The sequence below is a fragment of the Mobula hypostoma genome, chromosome 12 (assembly GCF_963921235.1).
Source record: "Mobula hypostoma chromosome 12, sMobHyp1.1, whole genome shotgun sequence".
Classification (NCBI taxonomy): domain Eukaryota; kingdom Metazoa; phylum Chordata; class Chondrichthyes; order Myliobatiformes; family Myliobatidae; genus Mobula; species Mobula hypostoma.
The window spans coordinates 96,601,178-96,622,135 of record NC_086108.1 but is presented as its reverse complement, the minus strand read 5'-3'; the positions used below and the strand labels follow the sequence as shown (position 1 = coordinate 96,622,135).

The 20,958-nt window shown below is 38.0% G+C and overlaps 1 protein-coding gene across 1 annotated transcript in view; it reads left to right on the top strand.

Annotated features, from left to right (window-relative positions):
- Positions 1 to 20,958, top strand: part of hfm1 (helicase for meiosis 1) — a 152,911-nt gene that overhangs the window by 109,444 nt on the left and 22,509 nt on the right. The window contains 7 exon segments of the mRNA XM_063063463.1: positions 2,672 to 2,719; positions 4,423 to 4,520; positions 4,926 to 5,060; positions 8,749 to 8,834; positions 16,494 to 16,577; positions 16,843 to 17,000; positions 18,642 to 18,745. Of these exon segments, the coding sequence (XP_062919533.1) occupies positions 2,672 to 2,719; positions 4,423 to 4,520; positions 4,926 to 5,060; positions 8,749 to 8,834; positions 16,494 to 16,577; positions 16,843 to 17,000; positions 18,642 to 18,745 (713 nt within the window).

The following is a 20,958-nucleotide window of genomic DNA, read 5'->3' as shown; positions in this document are numbered from 1 at the left end:
GAGGTATTTTTATTTTAGCAGTTTTTCTGCCAATGCAGTATGTTCTGTTAGTTATAGTTCATAGACTTGAGTTTTGGCTTAGCTAAGATGAAGAACATTTGCTCAGCCTAGGAATGGTGTATCAGCCAATCCCGGCTAATGCCATGGAACATTCGAGGGAGCTGGGCAGGATCAGATATCTGAGGTACAGGGATTGGTTTTGGGTTTTTGTTGGGAGGAGGTGTGGAGCAGAGCATAAGGGAAGATGCTCACAGAATGCCACTTGAAGGAGCGACCCATTGTAAGAAGTGCTTTGTGCAGACAAATGGTTCTAAGGAGGAAGTGGCAATATTCTTGAGTTAGCCAGTTCGTTCCAAATGGTTTTCGAGGCAAGTTCGAACTGTGGCTGGGGACGATCATGCAGAATGTGGGTTCAGTGCAAGAGTAATCAAAGCGAAGCACCCGACTACTCCAGAAATGAGCGCCAACATTTATGTGCACATTTAGACTGCTTTAACTGTATTGGGCCCTTTTTTCCCTAATTAACTGTATGTTCAGGTTGAAATATCAGTACATATGCTTCCACTTTCATTTTATGCTGGTGTACAATCTGTTATTTCCTGGTGAATGATAACTTTGCACTGGGCGGCACTTACACAGCATTCACCACAATTTTCATTCCCTCATCAAACATCCCAACTTTTCTATTTGGTTGAACCCAAATCATACCAACCCTAGACATATTGCTTCTTGAAGGTGGCCTTCTCACTCTTACCCGTATAATGCTGAGTCCGGTGGCTGTTAGCTAGAGTTAGCTAATGAGCCAAGTTTGTTCCAAGCCACGGTGAGAGGGTCACATTTTTGGGGCCTCTTCCAGGATGGAATGCTGTATAAAGCTGTATAAGGATTGATTAAGGGCCGTACTTGTGTGTTTAAGCCAGTGTTTTGTTGTTAAAGTTGAAATGTCTGTAAATATACTTCCACTATAATTTTATACTGGTGTAAGGTCTGTTGTTTCCTGGCAAACAATAGCTCTGTATGGGGCAGCATTTACATTGCATTCACCACAATTTTCATTTCCTCTTCAGAACATCCCAACTTTCCTGCTTAGTTGAACGTAAATCATACCGACCCTAGACGTGTGTTGCTTATTGAAGGTGTCCTTCTCACCGTTGCCCATGCAATGCTGAGTCACTTGGCTGTTAGCCAGAGTTAGCTAACGAGCCAAGTTTGTTATGAGCCACAGTGAGAGGGTTACGACAATATTTAGGGATTATGTAATTGAAGCAAGATATCATCATACTTTTACTCAAGTCCTTTTAGAGTACAGATCAATATACTGTTTGCCTTACTAATTACTTGCTGAATATTAACCCATTTATTAGTGTATAATGAAACCAACACTACTTAACCTTCCACCATTAAAAAAAACACTGTCTTTCTAAACTCTGGATATATGTGGGGCTTTTTTCTGGAAAGGAATTATGCAGGTAGCAAAACATAAGCAGACTAGGAAAACAACACAGAATACATCATAATGGAAAAAGGTGGGCATGTTGTGTGATTAGAACAGGTAAATAAAGATTTTTTACTTATTCCTTTGATGACAGATTCTAACAAAAGATCAGTAGGTTGGTTGAGAAAACTCAGCACAGCATGCATAGCAATTGTTAACCAAATTTAGAAATGACTTGAAACAGGCACTGGATCCAATTATATCCTATGTGGCCTCTTGTCCATACATATGTAAAAACAGAAAAAAGTGAGGACAAATGTATTTGAAAATTCAGAGACACAATTCATAATGGGAAACAATGAGATGCCAGAGGCTTTAATCACCAGCTTTATGTGTATCTTTACAGTAGAAGACATTTTTGAAAGAAGTGGATATGGCATGAGGAGGTTGTGAACTCTCTGGTTATCTCCTTCCACAATTTTATATATTTTGGAATTGTTCCTGTAGGTTGTGATTCCACAGTTTAGGAATGGAGCGAGAGTAGAAACAAGGAACTATCCATTTGTTAGCCCAATTTCAGTAGCAGAGAAAATGCAGTCATCGATAATGGAGGATATAAGAACAGAATACCTTGAAAGGAAAGATATGAATGAGTAGAGTCAGAATGTGTTTATGAAAGGAAAATGATGTTTGACCATTCTACTGAAGTTCTTTGAGGATCTGACAAGTAGAATAGATAAGGGAGAACCATAGGCTGCAGTATATTTGGATTTTCAGAAGGCTTTTGATAAGATTCCCCACAGAAGATTGGTTAACAAGGTTAGGATACACAGAAAGAGGTTAATTATATAGATGTGGGTTTAAAAGTGATTATCAGACAGAAAAGGAATAAACCAACAATTCTCGGTTGACCAGCTGAGGGGCTGAGAATAGAGGGGTAGGTCATTTTAGAGGATGATGAATCTTTGCAATTCTCTCCTCCAGGGGACTGGGGTGGTTCAATTACTGACCATTCAAAGCAGATATCAACACATTTCTGGAAATTAAAGGTATCAAGGAGTAAGGGCATATTGGAGTTGACAGAGAAAATCAGCTACAGGAAGTGTTTCACAAAGTTATTAACATAATATAGCTAGTTTCCCAAAAGTTTATCACCATATTTTACCTATGATAGAGTTACTACTTTTGAATGTTTGAACACTGACTGCATGAATATTTTATCAATCTTTAATACAGGTTTCCTATAGAAGGAAAGATTAAAACAAATGAAATGAAAGTTAATTGGTAAGAAAAATTTGCAAGCATGTTATTTATTTAACATGTGGTTTATATTTTGATGCCCATATTCTTCTAGGTTGCAAGTGTCAAAAAATTAGGAATCTATAAATTATTGAATAAGCTGTTCAGTATACTTTTAGCAAATGCAAAAGTATCAGACTTGTTCACCTCCCCATAACAAGGGGAAGTTCTTAATGTTTGTGTCTGCTGACCCTTTAAGAATGTTGTCAAATTCTGTTCCAAATCTTTATAAGCATGGCTTAAAATAAATATATTTTAAAAATCCAAGTTATTTATAGGATCAGGCTGAAACTCAAGTAAGGATACTTTCTGCTGGATGGCAATCAAGTGATATTTCTTACATCCTGTTAGCTTTCAGTAGAGTTTTTAATCATGTGTATGGATTAGAATCAAGATTTATTCCCAAACATATCCTTGCACCTCTTATTCACTGTCCAACCCCGCCTTTTAAGATTCTCTGTCACAAAAGCCAGCACTGGCAGAGTTTTAAGAAATCTGCAGATGCTGGAAGTATGAAATAAAAACAGAAAATGTCAGGAGGTCAGACATCATTAATGGGGAGAAAACCAGAGTTGATGTTTCATGTCAAAGAGATTATTGAAATGGAACAGTTAGAAAATAAGCAAAGTTTAAATTACAAAGAGGGTAAGATGGCAAGAACAGAGGGAATATCTATGTTAAGGTGCAGAATTAAGTTATTAAGTAATAATATTTTTGAAAATTGGTAGTTAGAACCAAGTATTACAGACAGAAATAGCATAATTGAGACAAAGGTAGAGTCTATAGCTGATAAAAGGTAGGGGGTGTTTTAAGGTCTCAAGAAATGAGAGGGAAGTTTCAGAAATGTGCTATGAACTTTAGAGTGCAAAGGTAATGAAATTTGAGTTCTGTAGCATCAATGTAATGGAAAAAGAATTAAGGAAGGGGCCCTAAATAGGACTGTGCCACATGCCTAACCCATGAGATCCAATTGTACTGAATTTTCCTGTGAGGGCCTTAGAGGTTAACTGGGATGGAGCAAACTTGCCTTGGTCAATGCTTTAATGTGTTAGATTGATAAAACTATGTGCTGAGCCAGTTAAGTTTGAGGATCATGCAAAACTGAAGTTTTGTTAAGTATGGGCCAAATCTGCCACCAGGAATGGCAGATTTCCTACCCTGGGGAGCTTCTGGAGTTATTATTTTTTTTTACAAACATTGAGTAATTTTGTGGTCATTGTTACTCAGACTTGTTTTTAAATTCCAGATGATTAATTGAATTTAAATTTCAGTTACTATGCTGTGATTTGACCTCTTATTTTTGGATATTTTGTCCAGCTGTCTGGATTCCTGGTTTGGTGACTTAACCATTGCACCTCACTACGGCTTTCTCTGGTCATTCAGTATTTATAAACACAACAGATTCTGCAGATGCTGGAAATCAAGAGCAACACACACTAAATACTGGAGGAACTCAGCAGGTCAGGCAGCATCTATGCTAATAAATAAAGAGGCGACGTTTTGGGTTGAGACCCTTCGTCAGGAGCTGAAACGCCAACTGTTTATTTACATAGATGCTACCTGACCTGCTGAGTTCCAACATTTTGTGTGTGTTACATTCGATATTTATTACTTTTATTCCTTTAGTTTTTAAAAATAATACTTCTGCTTTATATTGCTCTAAACATAATATATTTCATTTTTTACAGTCTAATACAAGCCCATTTAGGATGCATTCCAATTCAAGAATTTGCATTAACTCAAGATATAGCCAAAATATTTAAGTGTGGTATAAGAGTCACTAAATGTAAGCAAAAACTAAATGTTACCTTTTGCAATATACAGTACGTTGTTTGCTGGTCTTTCCTGATTGTTGACTGAATAAAAACCATTGAAGTTGTGTGATCACTAAATTTTAAATATTAATCAGGAGTACTGACATTATAATATTAATTGTGAATACAAGCAGGTTAGGGGTACTATTACAAAATTATTTTTTCACACCAATCTTGCTAGTTTTTCTTTCTCTCTGATAGTTTATTCCATCTATAAACAATTCAAAATATGAATGGAAATTAGATATTGAAATTGGATCCTTAGTGTTTTCTTGCATCCTTAATACTTAAATATTAATGTTTGAAGGATCATTTAAAGAGTGAAACATTTTCTGAGCTTTCTAATTAAGTATCTTGTGTAATTACTTAACCAATAGGCCTTTCTGAATTGCTCATGCAAGAAGAAAAGAAGAACTTTTCAGCATTATTGAATTCACTAATCTTAGCCAAATGTTTTAGGGCTAAGCTTTGGGAGAACTCTTCCTATGTATCAAGACAACTTGAAAAAATTGGTATGTTTATATCAAGGCAGTATTGTTAGAAAGACTATGAAGTTCCAGTAGTAAACCTTACATTGCTTTTCTTTGAATGACCATAAGTCAGGTTGTGTATAAATTCATTCCCAGTCAGTCATGTTAAACCCAGTGCTTAGTACTCACTGTATGCTCCACACTGTTTTGGAAACTCTATTCCAGAATGGAATCAAGTGTTGGAAATAGAGTAGAATGTGCAGCTGCTACAGACAAGAATTAAGTTCTCAACAACATCCCAGATATCAAGCATTTGGCCCATGTAGCTAATACAACTGGTTCCTGTTCCACACAAGCAATTTCCAACCCATTCAGCATGCTCCTTCTCACTCATAAACTTCTGCTTAAATATTGTAATTATTTTTTGATTATTTTGATTATTCTTCCTGGTAATGAGTTTCACATTCTATGAGTAAAGAAATTCATCCTATGTTCTATGTTGTATTTATTAGTGGCTGTCTTGTGTTTAACGGCCTCTGGTTGTGGACCTTCCAGAAGTGGAATATCTTCTTAATGGTCTATTAAGGGTTTAATAGTGGTCTATTAAACCCTTTGTTGTCACAATCATTATGTCCCTTTCTCTTTCCGGAGAAAAGAAACACAATTTGTTCATTCTTACTTGATATTTACAAATTTGTACAATAAATTTCCCTGTAATTTCCATAAGCTGTTTTGCAGTTTCTCATGCCTCTATATCCTTTGCACAATATGTAAACAAGAACTACTGTATATATTTTGTGCCAAATGTTGTCATGCTATTCCTGAAAGAACTTCCCATTGGCAAAACCTATTTGTTCATCATGAAATGTTATGTAGACGAACGTGGCAGCTGTTTTGAACATATCAAATGATCATGGAATAATTGACTAGGTAGTCTATTTTGATAGTATTGTTTGAGAGTAAATGCTTTTCCAGATATCAATGTAGCCCTTCTATGTGTGTAGTTAATGTGTTGTAGGGGACTGAAATGTGGAGTTCAATGCACGATCCCAACTGAAAAAATATCAATGGAGTATTACACTGAAAAATCAGATTAGATTATGTGGCTAAGTCATAGCAATAGTCCACCATGTCCAGGTCTGCAGTAAGAGTACTGCCTCTAAACCATGCTGACAAACCAAGGATTAGTATTTTGAGCATTAAGTCAGCTTGATGTTTAGGTATTCTAAGAGCTAGTTCCAGCTAATAGCCAACACCATGTTAGTTTAACATTGGAAAAGCAGCTAGGAATGGGTGCAATATAAATGTAATTTCTACAATTTCTACCTCCAATGAAGCATGCAACACCTATGGGGAAAATAATCAGCTTCCCCTCGGGGAAATTGGCTAGTGATTCGAGGCCTTCAAGCAGTAAATGGTAGAATTCCCAGAGCAGTCCAAGAACAGTTCCAATTCCTTAGCCCCGAGGGAAAATATCAACTACTCTATGCTCATGGAGTTCATGTGTTTCAGGCCTAGTCTATGAGTGATGACATTTGCAAATATATTTCTCAAGGAGAAATTCAAGATGGTAAGCAGTTTAGTTTGCCCTGCAGACAAGTGATTACATCCAAGGTTCATTAATGTTACATGTTAATTTGGCCATTTCTCATAAGAAAATAACATTAAAAGTAAGATTAGGAGTAGGTTAAATAGCCTCCTGAGCCAATCTATCATTAAATAAGATCAGGGTTGAACTAATCTTGGCCTTGTTTACACTTTGCTGCCTGTTCTCCATAAGCCCCAACTCTCCTAAGACAGTGGTCCCCAACTTCTGGGCCGTGGACCAACACCGGGCCGTGAAGCATGCAGGGCTGCAGCAGTAGCCAGAGCACACCCAGCACATCTTTAAGAAAAAGCCAAAATAAACAAGCTAATTAATTAGGTGCCACCCGGCACGTAAATGTCGGCCCAGATCAGAGGCGATTGCCAATTTCACTCACTCTACGCGATGTTCATTCCTCTTTCCAGGGTGCTGGAGCCCTTAGCTGTTCCATTATTTGGTCAATTTAAACGCCAGCCCGGACAGGCTGAAAAGACAGGGCTGTCAGGATTGAGGTGACATGTCGAATCTACACAAACTTCTAATAAAGTATAGGCGCTGCTGTGCTTTCTTTGTAATGACAGTTACGTGCTGGTACCAGGACAGACCCTCTGACACTTTTCAGAGAGAGAAATGTTGATCCTTAATGAAGAAGAATTTAAAGTTATTGACCCTCTCCACCTCAGTTCCTCTAATGAAGACTGGCTTCTGGGCGGCACCTAATTAATTAGCTTTTTTATTTCGGCTTTTTACTTAAAGATGTGCTGGGTGCGCTCCGGCTACCACTGCAGCCCTGCATGCTTCGTGGCCCGGTATCGGTCCGCGGCCCGGAGGTTGGGGACCACTGTCCTAAGAGACTTAAAACTGTATTGTTTTGTTCTATATATAATAAAAGTAAGCTTTTGATCAAGCCTAATAACTTCTTTATGGTTTGGTGCCTTTGCTTTGTATAACTGTTGTACTGTGTCTTGCACCTTGGCCCTGTTTTTTTTTCGTTTGACTGTAACGTGGTATTCATGTATGGTTGCATGACAGTTATACTTGAACATGAACTTATTTCAGAATGTGTCTGAGGATTCTTGGGAGTTTTTTTTCTCTAAAGACACTGTTAAATGTTGTGGCAAATAGAATGCAAAAACCCTACATATTTAAGAACATTCTGAGAAATTCCATGTCGTTGAGCTTGTGCCTGGAAGTGTGCAATGGTGGGTTAGGGTAACTAAAATATGTTTTATGCATAGGCCCATTCACCAGAGCAGAGTTTCATTGCACATGACGCCTAAGAAACATTAAACTTTGCACTTAGTCAGAAATGGGCCTGGTGATCTGATGGACTAAGGATGAGGGATGGGTATTCTGATCAGATCAGAATCCGGAGTCATGGGGCCTGATGGACATTTCTTCCAAGGAATGAGTACAAATTTTAAACAGGATTTAACTGTGGGAGCATCCATTTGCCTGGTTCCACTACCTCAGAACACATCAGATCAGTCTGATCTAACTTATGCAGTTGAGTCAATCTTATTTAGAGAATGGACTTTTGATACAATATATTTTGAGCAGTGCAAAATAAAATGTATTAAAAAGCCAAGGAAGAGAATTCCAATACTTAGAGTCTTACCGGTTGAAGGCACTACCATCAGTGATGATGCAGATAAATTCACACCTGCTTAAGTGACTAAAGTTGGAGAAGTTCAGATCTCTTAGGGGCTTATACAACTGAGAGAATTCCACAGGTACATAGGGAGGAGACCACAGAAGAGCTTGAAATCAAGGATGAGAATTTGAAGAGGAAGGGATTACTTAATTGCGGGTCAATATAGCTCAATAGACATAGAAGTACTTCCTTATGGGCAGAACAGTGTCAACTTTCACATCAGAATCAGGATTATTATCGCTGACATATGTTCTGAAATTTGTTTTAGTAAGGCATAAAAATTACTGCAAGCTACAAAATTGTGCAAAAGACATAATGAGGTAATCTTCATGGGTTTATGGAGCATTCAGAGAAACCTTCTCATCACTATTTGAGATTCTGCGAACAACAGTGATATCATCAGCGAATTTATAGATAAATATAAATAAACATTGCTGAATAATTTGGTAAATAAATGTATAATGCAGTTATTACTGTGGATGTATTTATAGGTGCTACCTTGTCCTGTGCCATGGTAAATGCAGGCCTCTCTACATTTCAGAAGATAGAAGATACAAATGCAAGGGAGTTAGAATTGGTATATTCATTTTTCTTAAAACATTTGTACATCGAATAGATGATCATCCCTGATGTTCCCTACAGAGCCGAATGTATCCATTATCTCACCTACTTCTCATTTCCCAACCATTCAATTTCTCTGGTGTTGCTTGGGTGGTAAGCTTGATGTATTATTTTAGCTTGAAGGATGTGAAGGTATGGAAATATAGAAAACCTACAGCATAATACAGGCCCTTCAGCCCACAATGCTGTGCTGAACATGTACTTACTTTAGAAATTATCTAGGGTTATCCATAGCCCTCTTTTTTTCTAAAAATAGAAAAATATTTGGCAATATTTGTATATTTGGCAAGTTTATATTTATACTTCAAAGTATCTTCCCAAAGCACAACTTATAGTTGCCCAATTAACATGAACAGGTATCATGTTCAGGCCAGCAAGCAGGAGGAGAAGCCCATCTCCCTGAAATGATATTATTGAGATTATGATTATAGTTAACAACTTCCACTATTACCTTCCCCAGTCATATGACCTAGAATAAACACAAATTTGTGATGCAGATTTAAATTTTGGCCTTTAAATTGATAATCCAGCAAGATTATTATTGCAGCAATTTCTCACTGTCCTGATGTTTTACCAAGATCTGAAATTGACAGAAATGGGATGAAATTTAATAGTGTTACAGCCCCCTTGGTAGTTTTCATGTTTTATTGTTTTACAACATTGTATCACAGCAGATTTAATTTCACTTTTTTGACACTGATCAACAGAAAAAAAACTCTTATGTCAACGTGATCGAAATTACAAATATAAAACAGAAAATAATTGATTGTAGTCACCCCCTTTAATACGATACACCAACAGATGTAGCCAAAATGGGTTTAAAAGTTACATAATTAGTTAGATGGAGATCACCTGTGTACAGTCAAGTGTTTCAATTAATTTTAGTAAAATACACTTGTATCTAGAAGGTCCAACTGCACGCTGTATTGGAATATGGGTTTGTGCGATTATGTCATTTATCCCACTGTGGCTTTTTCGGTAACCCCACCATACATTTTTCCAATGGTTTTAGTTGATTTTAGGTTCCATGATTTAATGAAATCCAAGGATCCTGATATGCCCAAGAGTCTGTTGGTTCATCAGTATGTTAAGGAAAATTATTGAGATATGTCAACTATCTTTACTAATGGTTCAAAAGATAATTTAACTGGGAATGTTGGTGTATCTGTTTTTGTGCCTGAATTACAGGTAACAATAAAGAAACGTCTTATTAACTAATTATCAGTGTATAATGCAGAACTGGCTGCCATTATTTTGGACTTACAGTGGGTGGAGGAAATCTGTCCTTGCAAAGTTATAATTTGCTCAGATTCTTTTTCAGTTTTGACTAGTCTTAAAGCAGGTAGTTCTAGCAGCCGGTCTGATCTACTGCTGGAAGCTCTTCAAACTTTATTTCATATTCAAAGTATTGGTTTTCATGTCTGATTCTTATGGGTTCCTGCATGTTGAGGTATTGAGGGGAATGAGCGGGTTGATAGTTTGGCCAAAAAAGCTGTTAAAAGTTCATCTGTGGATAGAGACCTTCCACTTAGCATATCAGAAGCTAAGGGGTTGGTGGGGCTAAGAATTAGGGTACCTGTGGGATAATGGGCATAAAGGGAGACACCTTTCCAGAATACATTAAACTGTTGAATTGATGGGAGAAGGAGGTAAGGCAAGAAGGGAAGGAATTATATTGATTCGACTTAGAATTGGGCATCATCATCATCAGGTGCCGTGCTCATTTTGAGCTTTGACTGCCATGGTCCACACACTCCTATTTTGGGTCAAGTGGATCAATTCATTGGTGTTCATTTCCATTTCTCTGGCTGCTGTCTCTATCATCATTTGTCTTTGTCTTCCTCTTGCTTTTTTCCCTTCAATCTTTCCCATAATTACCGCACGTTCTAACTCCTCTTTCCTAATCACATGTCCAATGAAGTTATGTTGCCTTTTCATGATCTCATACATTATTTCTCTTTTTGTGTTAGCTCTGTTCATGTGCTTGTTCGTTAGATATTCGTTTTGTCCATGATATTCTTTGCATCCTCCTCAAAAACCACATCTCTGCTGCTTCGATTTGTTTCCTCGTGTTACTAGATATTGTCCAACATTCTGAACCATATAACGTAACTGGATAAACGTAACATTTCAGTACTCTGAGGCGGGTTGTCATGCCTAGTTTAGTATTGGTCAGTATACTCTTCGTTCTCATAAAGGTGTATTTTGCCATCCCTATTCTTCTTATGATGTCCATGTCACACCTGCCATCTGATGTCACCCAGCTTCCTAAGTAGCAAAAGTTCTGTACTTGTTTTATGTCTTCCTCATTTATTTTCATCCTGCGGATAGGATTCTCCTTCTTTTTGGATATCACCATACATTCTGTCTTTTTGCAATTGATAGATAGACCCATTTTTGCACTTTCTTCAACAATTATATCAATTAAGTTTTGTAGTTCTTCCTCCGTACTTGCAATTAACACAGTGTCATCTGCAGATCTGAAACTATTGATGTTTTCACCGCCAACTTTGATTCCCAAGATATCTCTTTTTTTTTGTAATATTGTTTCACTGTACACGTTAAATAAATCAGGGGAGAAAACACACCCTTGTCTAATGCCTCTCTTGATTTTTGTAAACTGACTCACTTCTCCATCTATTCTTACAGTGGCAGTTTGTTCCCAGTACAGATTTCTGATTAGGCGGATGTCTTTTGAATCTAGATCTAGAGTTTTCTGTAATATTTCAAATAACTTACTGTGCTTCACTTCATCAAATGCTTTTATGTAGTCGATAAAACAAACAAACAAATCTTTTTGCACTCGAATAGCTCATTCTGATAGTATCCTTAACATCAATATTGTGTTTCTTGTACCTTTGTCTTTCACAAAAGCACATTGTTCTTTACCTATTTCAGCTTGTATCTTACTTTCAGTTCTTGTCATCAAAATTCTTCGAAGTATCTTGGTGATATGACTCATTAAATTTACGGTCCAATGCAATTCACATTCTATTGCTCCAGGTTTCTTAGGAAGAGTGATAAATACTGATTTTTTTCATCTCTTCTGGTATTATTCCAGTCTCATAAATGTCTTTGATTAAATCAGTAAGTTTTTCAACTCCATAATTTTCAATGGCGATAAATTGTTCTATTACTAATTCATCAGTACCTGCTGCCTTTCCTTTCTTCATCTTATTTATTGCATTACGAACTTCAGATTTTAAAATACTTGGACCTTCAATGTTTTTCTTAACTTCTGGTTTTTCACCTCGATCTTCCTCAAACAATTCCTGAATATACTCAGTCCATCTGTTCATAATCTCATCTTTTTCCATGATAATGGTAGCGTCCTTTGCTTTCAAACATCCACCTGAAGAACAGAAGAGCTTTTTACCAGTGATATTCTTGATTTGTTGATGTAACCTTTTTGGATCAGTAATAGGGATTCTTTCTATTTGCTCACATTCCTGGTTTAACCATTCCTCTTTGGCTTTTTGACATAAGCTTTTAACTTTTTTATTTAAGGACTTATCTTCTATAGGATTTGCTTTCTTCCATTAGATTTTTGATTTCATCTGTCATCCATTTATTCTTTGTGCTTTTTTTTCTTTTTTAGGAATCACTGACATTGCTGATTCTACCAAGGCATCCTTCAGAGAGTTAAATTTCATTGCGACATGATTGCTATCATCTTCAACAGATTCTATTTCTAGACTTTGAAATCTATTCCTTACTTCAATTGTAAATTTTTGTCTTAAGTTTTCTTCTTTAATTAATTGCAAGTAGTCAAGGGATTGTTCAGGTTTTTGCTTCTGTAGTTTTTTAAGTTTTACTTTTACATGACATACCACTGGGTTATGGTCACTATTACAGTCTGCACCTGGATATGTTCTGCATTGAGTCACTGAGTTTCTAAATCTTTGGTTTATAGTAATAAAGTAAATTTGATTTCTAGTGTAATTTCCAGGTCCACAAGCATCTTGGGTGTTTTTTAAAATAGGTATTGGACATATTATGCTTAATTAATCCTTGTATCTTGTTGGAAAACTTCACTCTGGGGTGTGTAGGTGTTGTCATCATTATGAAACAGTTGAACACATTTTTTTACAATGTGAAGCATGCAAGGTTGAAAGAAAGCCAATGCAGGCTGCACTACCAGCTTTGGGGTTGACAGTTTTCATTTAAAAATTTGACTAAGTTATGGAAGTGACTTTAATTTAATTCACAAAATTGTCTTTCATATCTAAAATCTATAGGGCTTTTGGGGTAATTTAGTTTTTAGTTGATAAAGAAGGAGTATGGATTTTATTTCCCAACTCTCTACATCACACTGCGTCCAGTTGGTGGCGGTAATGTACGTTTAAGTTGGACTGCCAACTGCCATTAAAAGTCAGAAGGAGAAGAAGAAGGTCCAAATGCTGGTGAGTCAATATCCTGGCAAAAACTACACCATGAAGGCAAGCAATTCCAAGCAACTCTGTGAAAAGGTTATTGAAAAGCACAAGTTAGGAGATGGATACAAGAAAGTATCCAAGGCACTGAATATCCAGTCAATCATGAAGTCAATCATCTTGATGAAGTCAATCATCAAGAATATGGCACAGCTGTAAATCTACCTAGAGCAGGCTATCCTCAAAAACTGAGTGACCATGCGAGAAGGATACTAGTGAGGGAGGTCACCAAGAGACCTATGACATCTCTGGAGGAGTTACAAGCTTCAGTAACTGTGCATACAACAACTATTGCCCAGGTGCTTCACCAGTCACAGTTTTATGGGAGAGTGACAAAGAGATAGCTACTGTTGGAAAAAAAAACTCATATGAAATCTCGGCTAGAGTTTGCCAGAAGGTATGTGGGAGACTCTGAAGTCAGCTGGAAGAAGGTTCACACATCAAAGTTGCTGGTGAACGCAGCAGGCCAGGCAGCATCTGTAGGAAGAGGTGCAGTCGATGTTTCAGGCCAAGACCCTTCGTCAGGACTAACTGAAGGAAGAGTGAGTAAGGGATTTGAAAGTTGGAGGGGGAGGGGGAGATCCAAAATGATAGGAGAAGACAGGAGGGGGAGGGATAGAGCCAAGAGCTGGACAGGTGATAGGAGCAGAGTTGATAGTGGAGGAAGGGAAGCCCCTTTCTTTAAAAAAGGAAGACATCTCCCTCGTCCTAGAATGAAAAGCCTCATCCTGAGAGCAGATGCGGCGGAGACAGAGGAATTGTGAGAAAGGGATGGCGTTTTTGCAAGAGACAGGGTGAGAAGAGGAATAGTCCAGATAGCTGTGAGAGTCAGTAGGCTTATAGTAGACATCAGTGGATAACTCTGCTCTTAAACGCATCTCCCCCATTTCACGTACATCTGCTCTCACTCCATCCTCCCGCCACCCCACCAGCCTCCGGGTCCAACATATTATTCTCCGTAACTTCCGCCACCTCCAACGGGATCCCACCACTAAGCACATCTTTCCCTCCCCCCCCTGCATTCCGCAGGGATCACTCCCTACGCAACTCCCTTGTCCATTCGTCCCCCCCATCCCTCCCCACTGATCTCCCTCCTGGCACTTATCCGTGTAAGCGGAACAAGTGCTACACATGCCCTTACACTTCCTCCCTTACCACCATTCAGGGCCCCAAACAGTCCTTCCAGATGAGGCAACACTTCACCTGTGAGTCGACTGGGGTGATATACTGCGTCCGGTGCTCCCGATGTGGCCTTTTATATATTGGCGAGACCCGACGCAGACTGGGAGACCGCTTTGCTGAACATCTACGCTCTGTCCGCCAGAGAAAGCAGGATCTCCCAGTGGCCACACATTTTAATTCCACATCCCATTCCCATTCTGACATGTCTATCCACGGCCTCCTCTACTGTAAAGATGAAGCCACACTCAGGTTGGAGGAACAACACCTTATATTCCGTCTGGGTAGCCTCCAACCTGATAGTATGAACATCGACTTCTCTAACTTCCACTAAGGCCCCACCTCCCCCTCGTACCCCATCTGTTACTTATTTTTATGCACACATTCTTTTTCTCACTCTCCTTTTTCTCCCTCTGTCCCTCTGAATATACCTCTTGCCCATCCTCTGGGTCCCCCCCCCACCTTGTCTTTCTTCCCGGACCTCCTGTCCCATGATCCTCTCGTATCCCCTGATCCTCTCGTATCCCCTATTGCCTATCACCTGTCCAGCTCTTGGCTCTATCCCTCCCCCTCCTGTCTTCTCCTATCATTTTGGATCTCCCCCTCCCCCTCCAACTTTCAAATCCCTTACTCACTCTTCCTTCAGTTAGTCCTGATGAAGGGTCTCGGCCTGAAACGTCGACTGCACCTCTTCCTACAGATGCTGCCTGGCCTGCTGTGTTCACCAGCAACTTTGATGTGTGTTGCTTGAATTTCCAGCATCTGCAGAATTCCTGTTTTTGTTTTTGGAAGAAGGTTCTATGGTCTGATGAAATCAAAATTGAGCTTTTCAGCTATCAGACTAAAAGCTAAGTTTGGCGTAAGCCAAGCAGCGCACATTTTCAAAAACCACCACCCCTACCGTGAAGCATGGTGGTAGCTGCATCATTCTGTGGGGATGCTTCAATGCAGCAGGCCCTGGAAGGCTTGTGAAGATAGACAGTAAAATGTATGCAGCAAAATACAGGAAAATCCTGGAGGAAAACCTGATGCAGTCTGCAAGAGAATTGCAACTTGGGTGAAGATTGTTTTCCAGCAAGACAATGACGTCAAGCATAAAGCCAAAGCTTAAAAATAATAATGGCTTAATAATGGCTTAAGAACAAAAAGGTTAATGTCCTAGAGTGGCCAAGTCAGAGTCCAGACCTCAAACCAATTGAAAATTTGTGGCTGGACTTGAAAAGAACTGTTCACTCATAATCCCCATGCAATCTGACAAAGCTTGAGCAGTTTTGTAAAGAATGGGGAAAAAGTAGTGTCCAGATGTGCAAAGCTAATAGAGACCGAGCCACACAGACTCAAGGCTGTAATTGCTACCAAAAGCGCATCTACGAAATACTGACTTGAAGGTGGTGAGTAATTATGCAATCCATTATCGTGTTTAATAATTGTATAAATTCAGACCAATTTGTAGAAATTTGTTTTCACTTTGACACAAAAGAGTCTTTTTCTGTTGATCAATATCTAAAAAGCCAAATTAACTCCACTATGATTCAATGTTGTAGAACAATAAAACATGAAAATTTCCCTGGGGGTGATGGTGGTGAATATTTTTTATAGGCTCTGAATATTTAAGAACTACTTGTTATTTTTCCTTCAGTTTTTTTTCTACTTGATTGTTTAAACAGTATTTTGAAAGTAAATATTGTGGGGTAAAATTACAAAATTCTGCATCTGATATTAACTTCTTTCATCAATAAATAATCAAAATTGTTATTTGCAGCATACTATTGCTGAATTCATCTATTTTCATTTCTTTCATAATGCTGCTAAAGCACTAACAAATGTACATTTCAAATATGAAAGTTGTTTCAATTTAAATACATTTATTTTCTTAGCAGACATTATAGAAATACTGATGCTGTTGAATGCTGATTTTGATTAACTTGGCTCTACCTTGATTATAATATATTAAATGTATGCAGAATTTGAAAGAGGGATTCACAGTCATTATTATTTTGCAGATTGTGAATAGACACCCTCCTTTTGGGAACCAGATACGAGAATCTGTTATTCACCTCCCAAAATATGAACTAAGTGTTGAACAGGTGATCATACCATTCTTAGTTTGCACATTAAGAAGTGACTTCCCTTTGGCAAACATTTTGACAATTGTTTTGTCATGAATTCCTTCCAAAGGAGTTTTTAATTTTTCAGTATATACAATAAAATGCTGTTCTTTTTATATACTTATAACATTGCAATAAGTACAAGCAGTATAAAATTTCCTCCATTGAAATTAATTTATCTGTATTTATGTGTTTGATGGTAATGATGTTTAATTCATTCATTTGGAATTTTTTTCTTTTGAAGCTTGCAAAATACCATGATTCAGTGGCAGAAATTGTTGTGACAATTACCTTAACAAATTATCAGCAACTACAGAAAAAAAGAACGGCATCTGATAATCACTATACCTCCCTCGTCATAGGAGATGCAGACAACCAAGTTATTTACAAGCAGAAAATCACGCAAGTATCTAAACTGCTTAAAAAATACCCAGTATAGAATATTGCTGTTTCTCCCGTTTTGGTCTGAACATACTCATTTTCAATCTTAGTTTAGATACTGTAAATGGAGTTGGTAGAATTGAAAAGGAGGAAGAGGATAAAATATTAAAATGGTTTCAAAAATAGAAGACCGAGGCTAAACATAGATCCATTCTGTTGATACAGCTAATATTAATTGGATAAACAGAAAACACTGGCAGTGTACTGAAGTGGTTGCATCAGCACCATGTGGATCCAAGGCACTTGCCTGGGCTGCGGATCAGTTGATTTGCAGGACAGACTGCTCTTGGGATCACCACCATCTAGAACCAAGCTACCAAGTAAGGGAGGAAAAGTTCTACCATCACTATAGTGCATCCACAAGAAATGAGAACTAAAGGAAGAAAATAAATGAGCACTGATGGCTTCTTCAATATATTCTAAGGGTAGAGTAGAGTGAGAATATACTCCCTGAAAGTCCTTCTTTTGTTTGGTTAGTACCATTTTATCGTCATTCTGAGCTACTCAGTGGTAGCCTTTAGAAACAGCAGTAATGAGCTTCATGCTCCACCTGTACCATTTTTATTCAGCAAGTGAGGAAAGAGCTGCCGGAGAATCCCTGTATTCTATCAAAAGTTCAGTGTTCATATGTACTAAGGAAATTAAATACAATGAAAATGTTTTCTTTGCTAAAGAAAATCAGGATGTATTGTCTGAATCACAAGTTATTGATTTTCCTTCCATTACCTTCTATGGATCAACATAGAAGCAACCAGCCTTCGCAATGATTTTTTTCAATGGTGCATACTGTAGGCTAGGCATCAGAAGTAGGGTTTCACATTGTTTCTGTGGTCTGATTGCTGTTAGTGAAGGAATTCCAACACCGTCAGGAAGAAGTTTGTATCTTCTTCCCATAAACCACATGGGTTTTCTCCAGGTGCTCTGGTTTCCTCCCACGTTCCAAAGGTTAGTAAGTGAATTGGTCATTATTAATTGTGCTGTTACTAGACAGGGGTTAAATGGGTGGGGTGTGTCAGTAGGACCTATTCTGCACTATCTCTAACTAGAATAAATGAACTTGCTGGAACAGCTCCAAAACTGTGGGTTCCTATTCTAGGAACCCATTTTAGTTGTCCACTAATTTAAAAAATTTGTTTTCTCTTGGCAATTTCCACTCATGTCACCCACAATCCAATCATGATCTAACTCTGTACATGATCATAACCCAAACTTCCAATTCCAACTATCTAGTACTGACCCCAATAACCCCCTTCCCTAATGATCCTCTGATAATGGATTCTGAGGTCCGAATTTCTCTCCGTCTGCAGCCAACCTGTTTTTTTTTCCCCATATGCTCCACAATGGCAGCCCTCATGAAAGAAGAGCTTGGAATGTATTATTGGTGAAGTCATAATCAATAGCATGTGAAGTAATGGATGTAGTTCCCTATGAAACTTTGCAGTGTCAATCTCAAGAATAAAGCAAATTTTTCTGCCATGCATTTCCCATTTAATAACCCTTCTAAGAAACAATGAATACTATGAATAACATTTTCCATTTAGTTTAGCTCTACCACACCCACTAAACCTAAAAAGGTGCTGACCTTGTTTTCTTTCAAAATAGGGATTTAGCGCTGCTTAAAAATGGAAGTTGGTCAAAAAAAATTGAAGTTAAAAGACCTTTTAAAGGTGAAGAACTAAGTATTAATCTTATCAGTTCTGACTATGGTAAGTTGAGTTTTATAGTTAATATTTTATATTCAAGAGCTGCAATTTTGCTAGCCTGAGGAAATTAGAGGACACTAGTCTTTTCATGAAATTTCTATCTAAAACCTATTGTGATATCTTTAAGTAAAAGAAAATGTTCAGTAGGTTCAATTTAATGTCAGAGGAATGTATACAATATACATCCTGAAATACTTTTTATTTTTATGCAATACCCACCATTGTACAATATAGCAGAACTCAAGCTTCCCATCACTACAGTGGGTATAGAAGGCTATTGACCTAATGCACATAAATGGGCAATTTTATTTAATTAAAATGGTACAACATATACTCAGGGAAGTGGTAGGTCAAAGGGCATATTTCTATGCTGTACAACTTTGATTCAGTGACACTGTGTTGCATTTCACTACTTTTTTATTGTTAAATCGTGCTTTATTGTTAAATGCTCAGCCAGTTTTTTATTTGAGAAAAAATTAGGTTCCTTTTATGGAGATCCATTCCATAAATTTGCAATTATAGATTGGGGGCAAATTCTGATGCTCTTAGGTGCTGCAGAATTTTATTTTTCTCTTAAACTGTAAAAAATAGTAGATAATTTGAAAGTGGACCTATTGCAATTTGCCTAATGCCCCAATAGGTCATTTGCAGATTCAATCCCAATAGCTCTTCACATGGCCTTGGACCACCTGGACAACAGAAACACCTATGTCAGGATGTTGTTCATTGACTATAGCTCAGCATTTAATACCATTATTTCCACAAACCTGATTGAGAAGTTACAGAACCTGGGCCTTTGTACCTCCCTCTGCAATTGGATCCTCATCTTCCTAACCGGAAGACCACAATCTGTGTGGATTGGTGATAACATCTCCTCCTCTCTGACTATCAACACTAGTGCACCTCAGGGGTGTGTGCTTAGCCCACTGCTCTACTCTCTCTATACCCATGAATGTGAGGCTAGGCATAGCTAAAATACCATCCATAAATTTGCTGATGATACAACCACTGTTGGTAGGATCTCAGATGGAGATGAGAGGGTGTACAGGAGTGAGATATACCAACTAGTGGGGTGGTGTTGCAGCAACAACCTGGCACTCAACATCAGTGAGACGAAAGTGCTGATTGTGGACTTTAGGAAGGGTAAGACAAAGGAACACATACCAGTCCTCATAGAGTGATCAGAAGTGGAGAGAGTGAGCAGTTTCAAGTTCCTGGGTGTCAAAATCTCTGAGGACCTAACCTGGTTCCAACATATCACTGCAGTTATAAAGAAGGCAAAACAGCGACTGCTCTTCATTAGGAGTTTGAAGAGATTTGGTATGTCAACAAATACACTCAAACACTTCTATAGATGTACTGTGGAAAGCATTCTGACAGGCTGTATCACTGTCTGGCATGGGGGGGGGGCTACTGCACAGGACCGAAAGAAGCTGCAGAGGGTTGTAAATTTAGTCGGCTCCATCTAGGGTACTAGCCTACAAAGTAATCAGGACATCTTCAAGGAGTGGTGTCTCAGAAAGGCAGTGTCTATTATTATTAAGGACCTCCAGCACCCAGGGCATGCCCTTTTCTCACTGTTACCATTGTGTAGGAGGTACAGATGCCTGAAGACATGCATTCAACAATGCAGGAACAGCTTCTTCCCCTCTGCTTTCCGATTCCTAAATGGACATTGAACCCGTGAACACTACTTCACTTTTTTAATATATATTATTTCTGTTTTTTGCATGATTTTTAATCTATTCCATATACGTATACTGTTATTTATTTATTCATTTTCTTCTATATTATGTATTGCATTGAACTGCTACTGCTAAGTTAACAAATTTCACGACACGTGATAATAAACCCGATTCTGTGATTCTGATAGATTAGCAAGTGTTTTCCAGTGTAATTTCTGCAGATTTTATGAACTATAAAGAGTTTGTAAGTTAATGTGAATTATGTCTTAGATTCTGTAGTGAAGGTCTGTGGTACCTTGGTTTCATAAAACATGTAAGTATGTAGATACAGCATATAGATCTAAAACAGCAGAGTTTATTAGAAAGTAATCCATTTTAGATTCACATGTTGAGATTCAAAGGTGTGGTTCAAAATTCCAGACCATTTGTAGCAGATGATTGGATTAAAGGAGAGGGCAAGAAAAGCACTATCCTTATGCAGAAAATATAATGTAACAGATGTAATGTAATGTAATGGGGGGGGGTGGAACC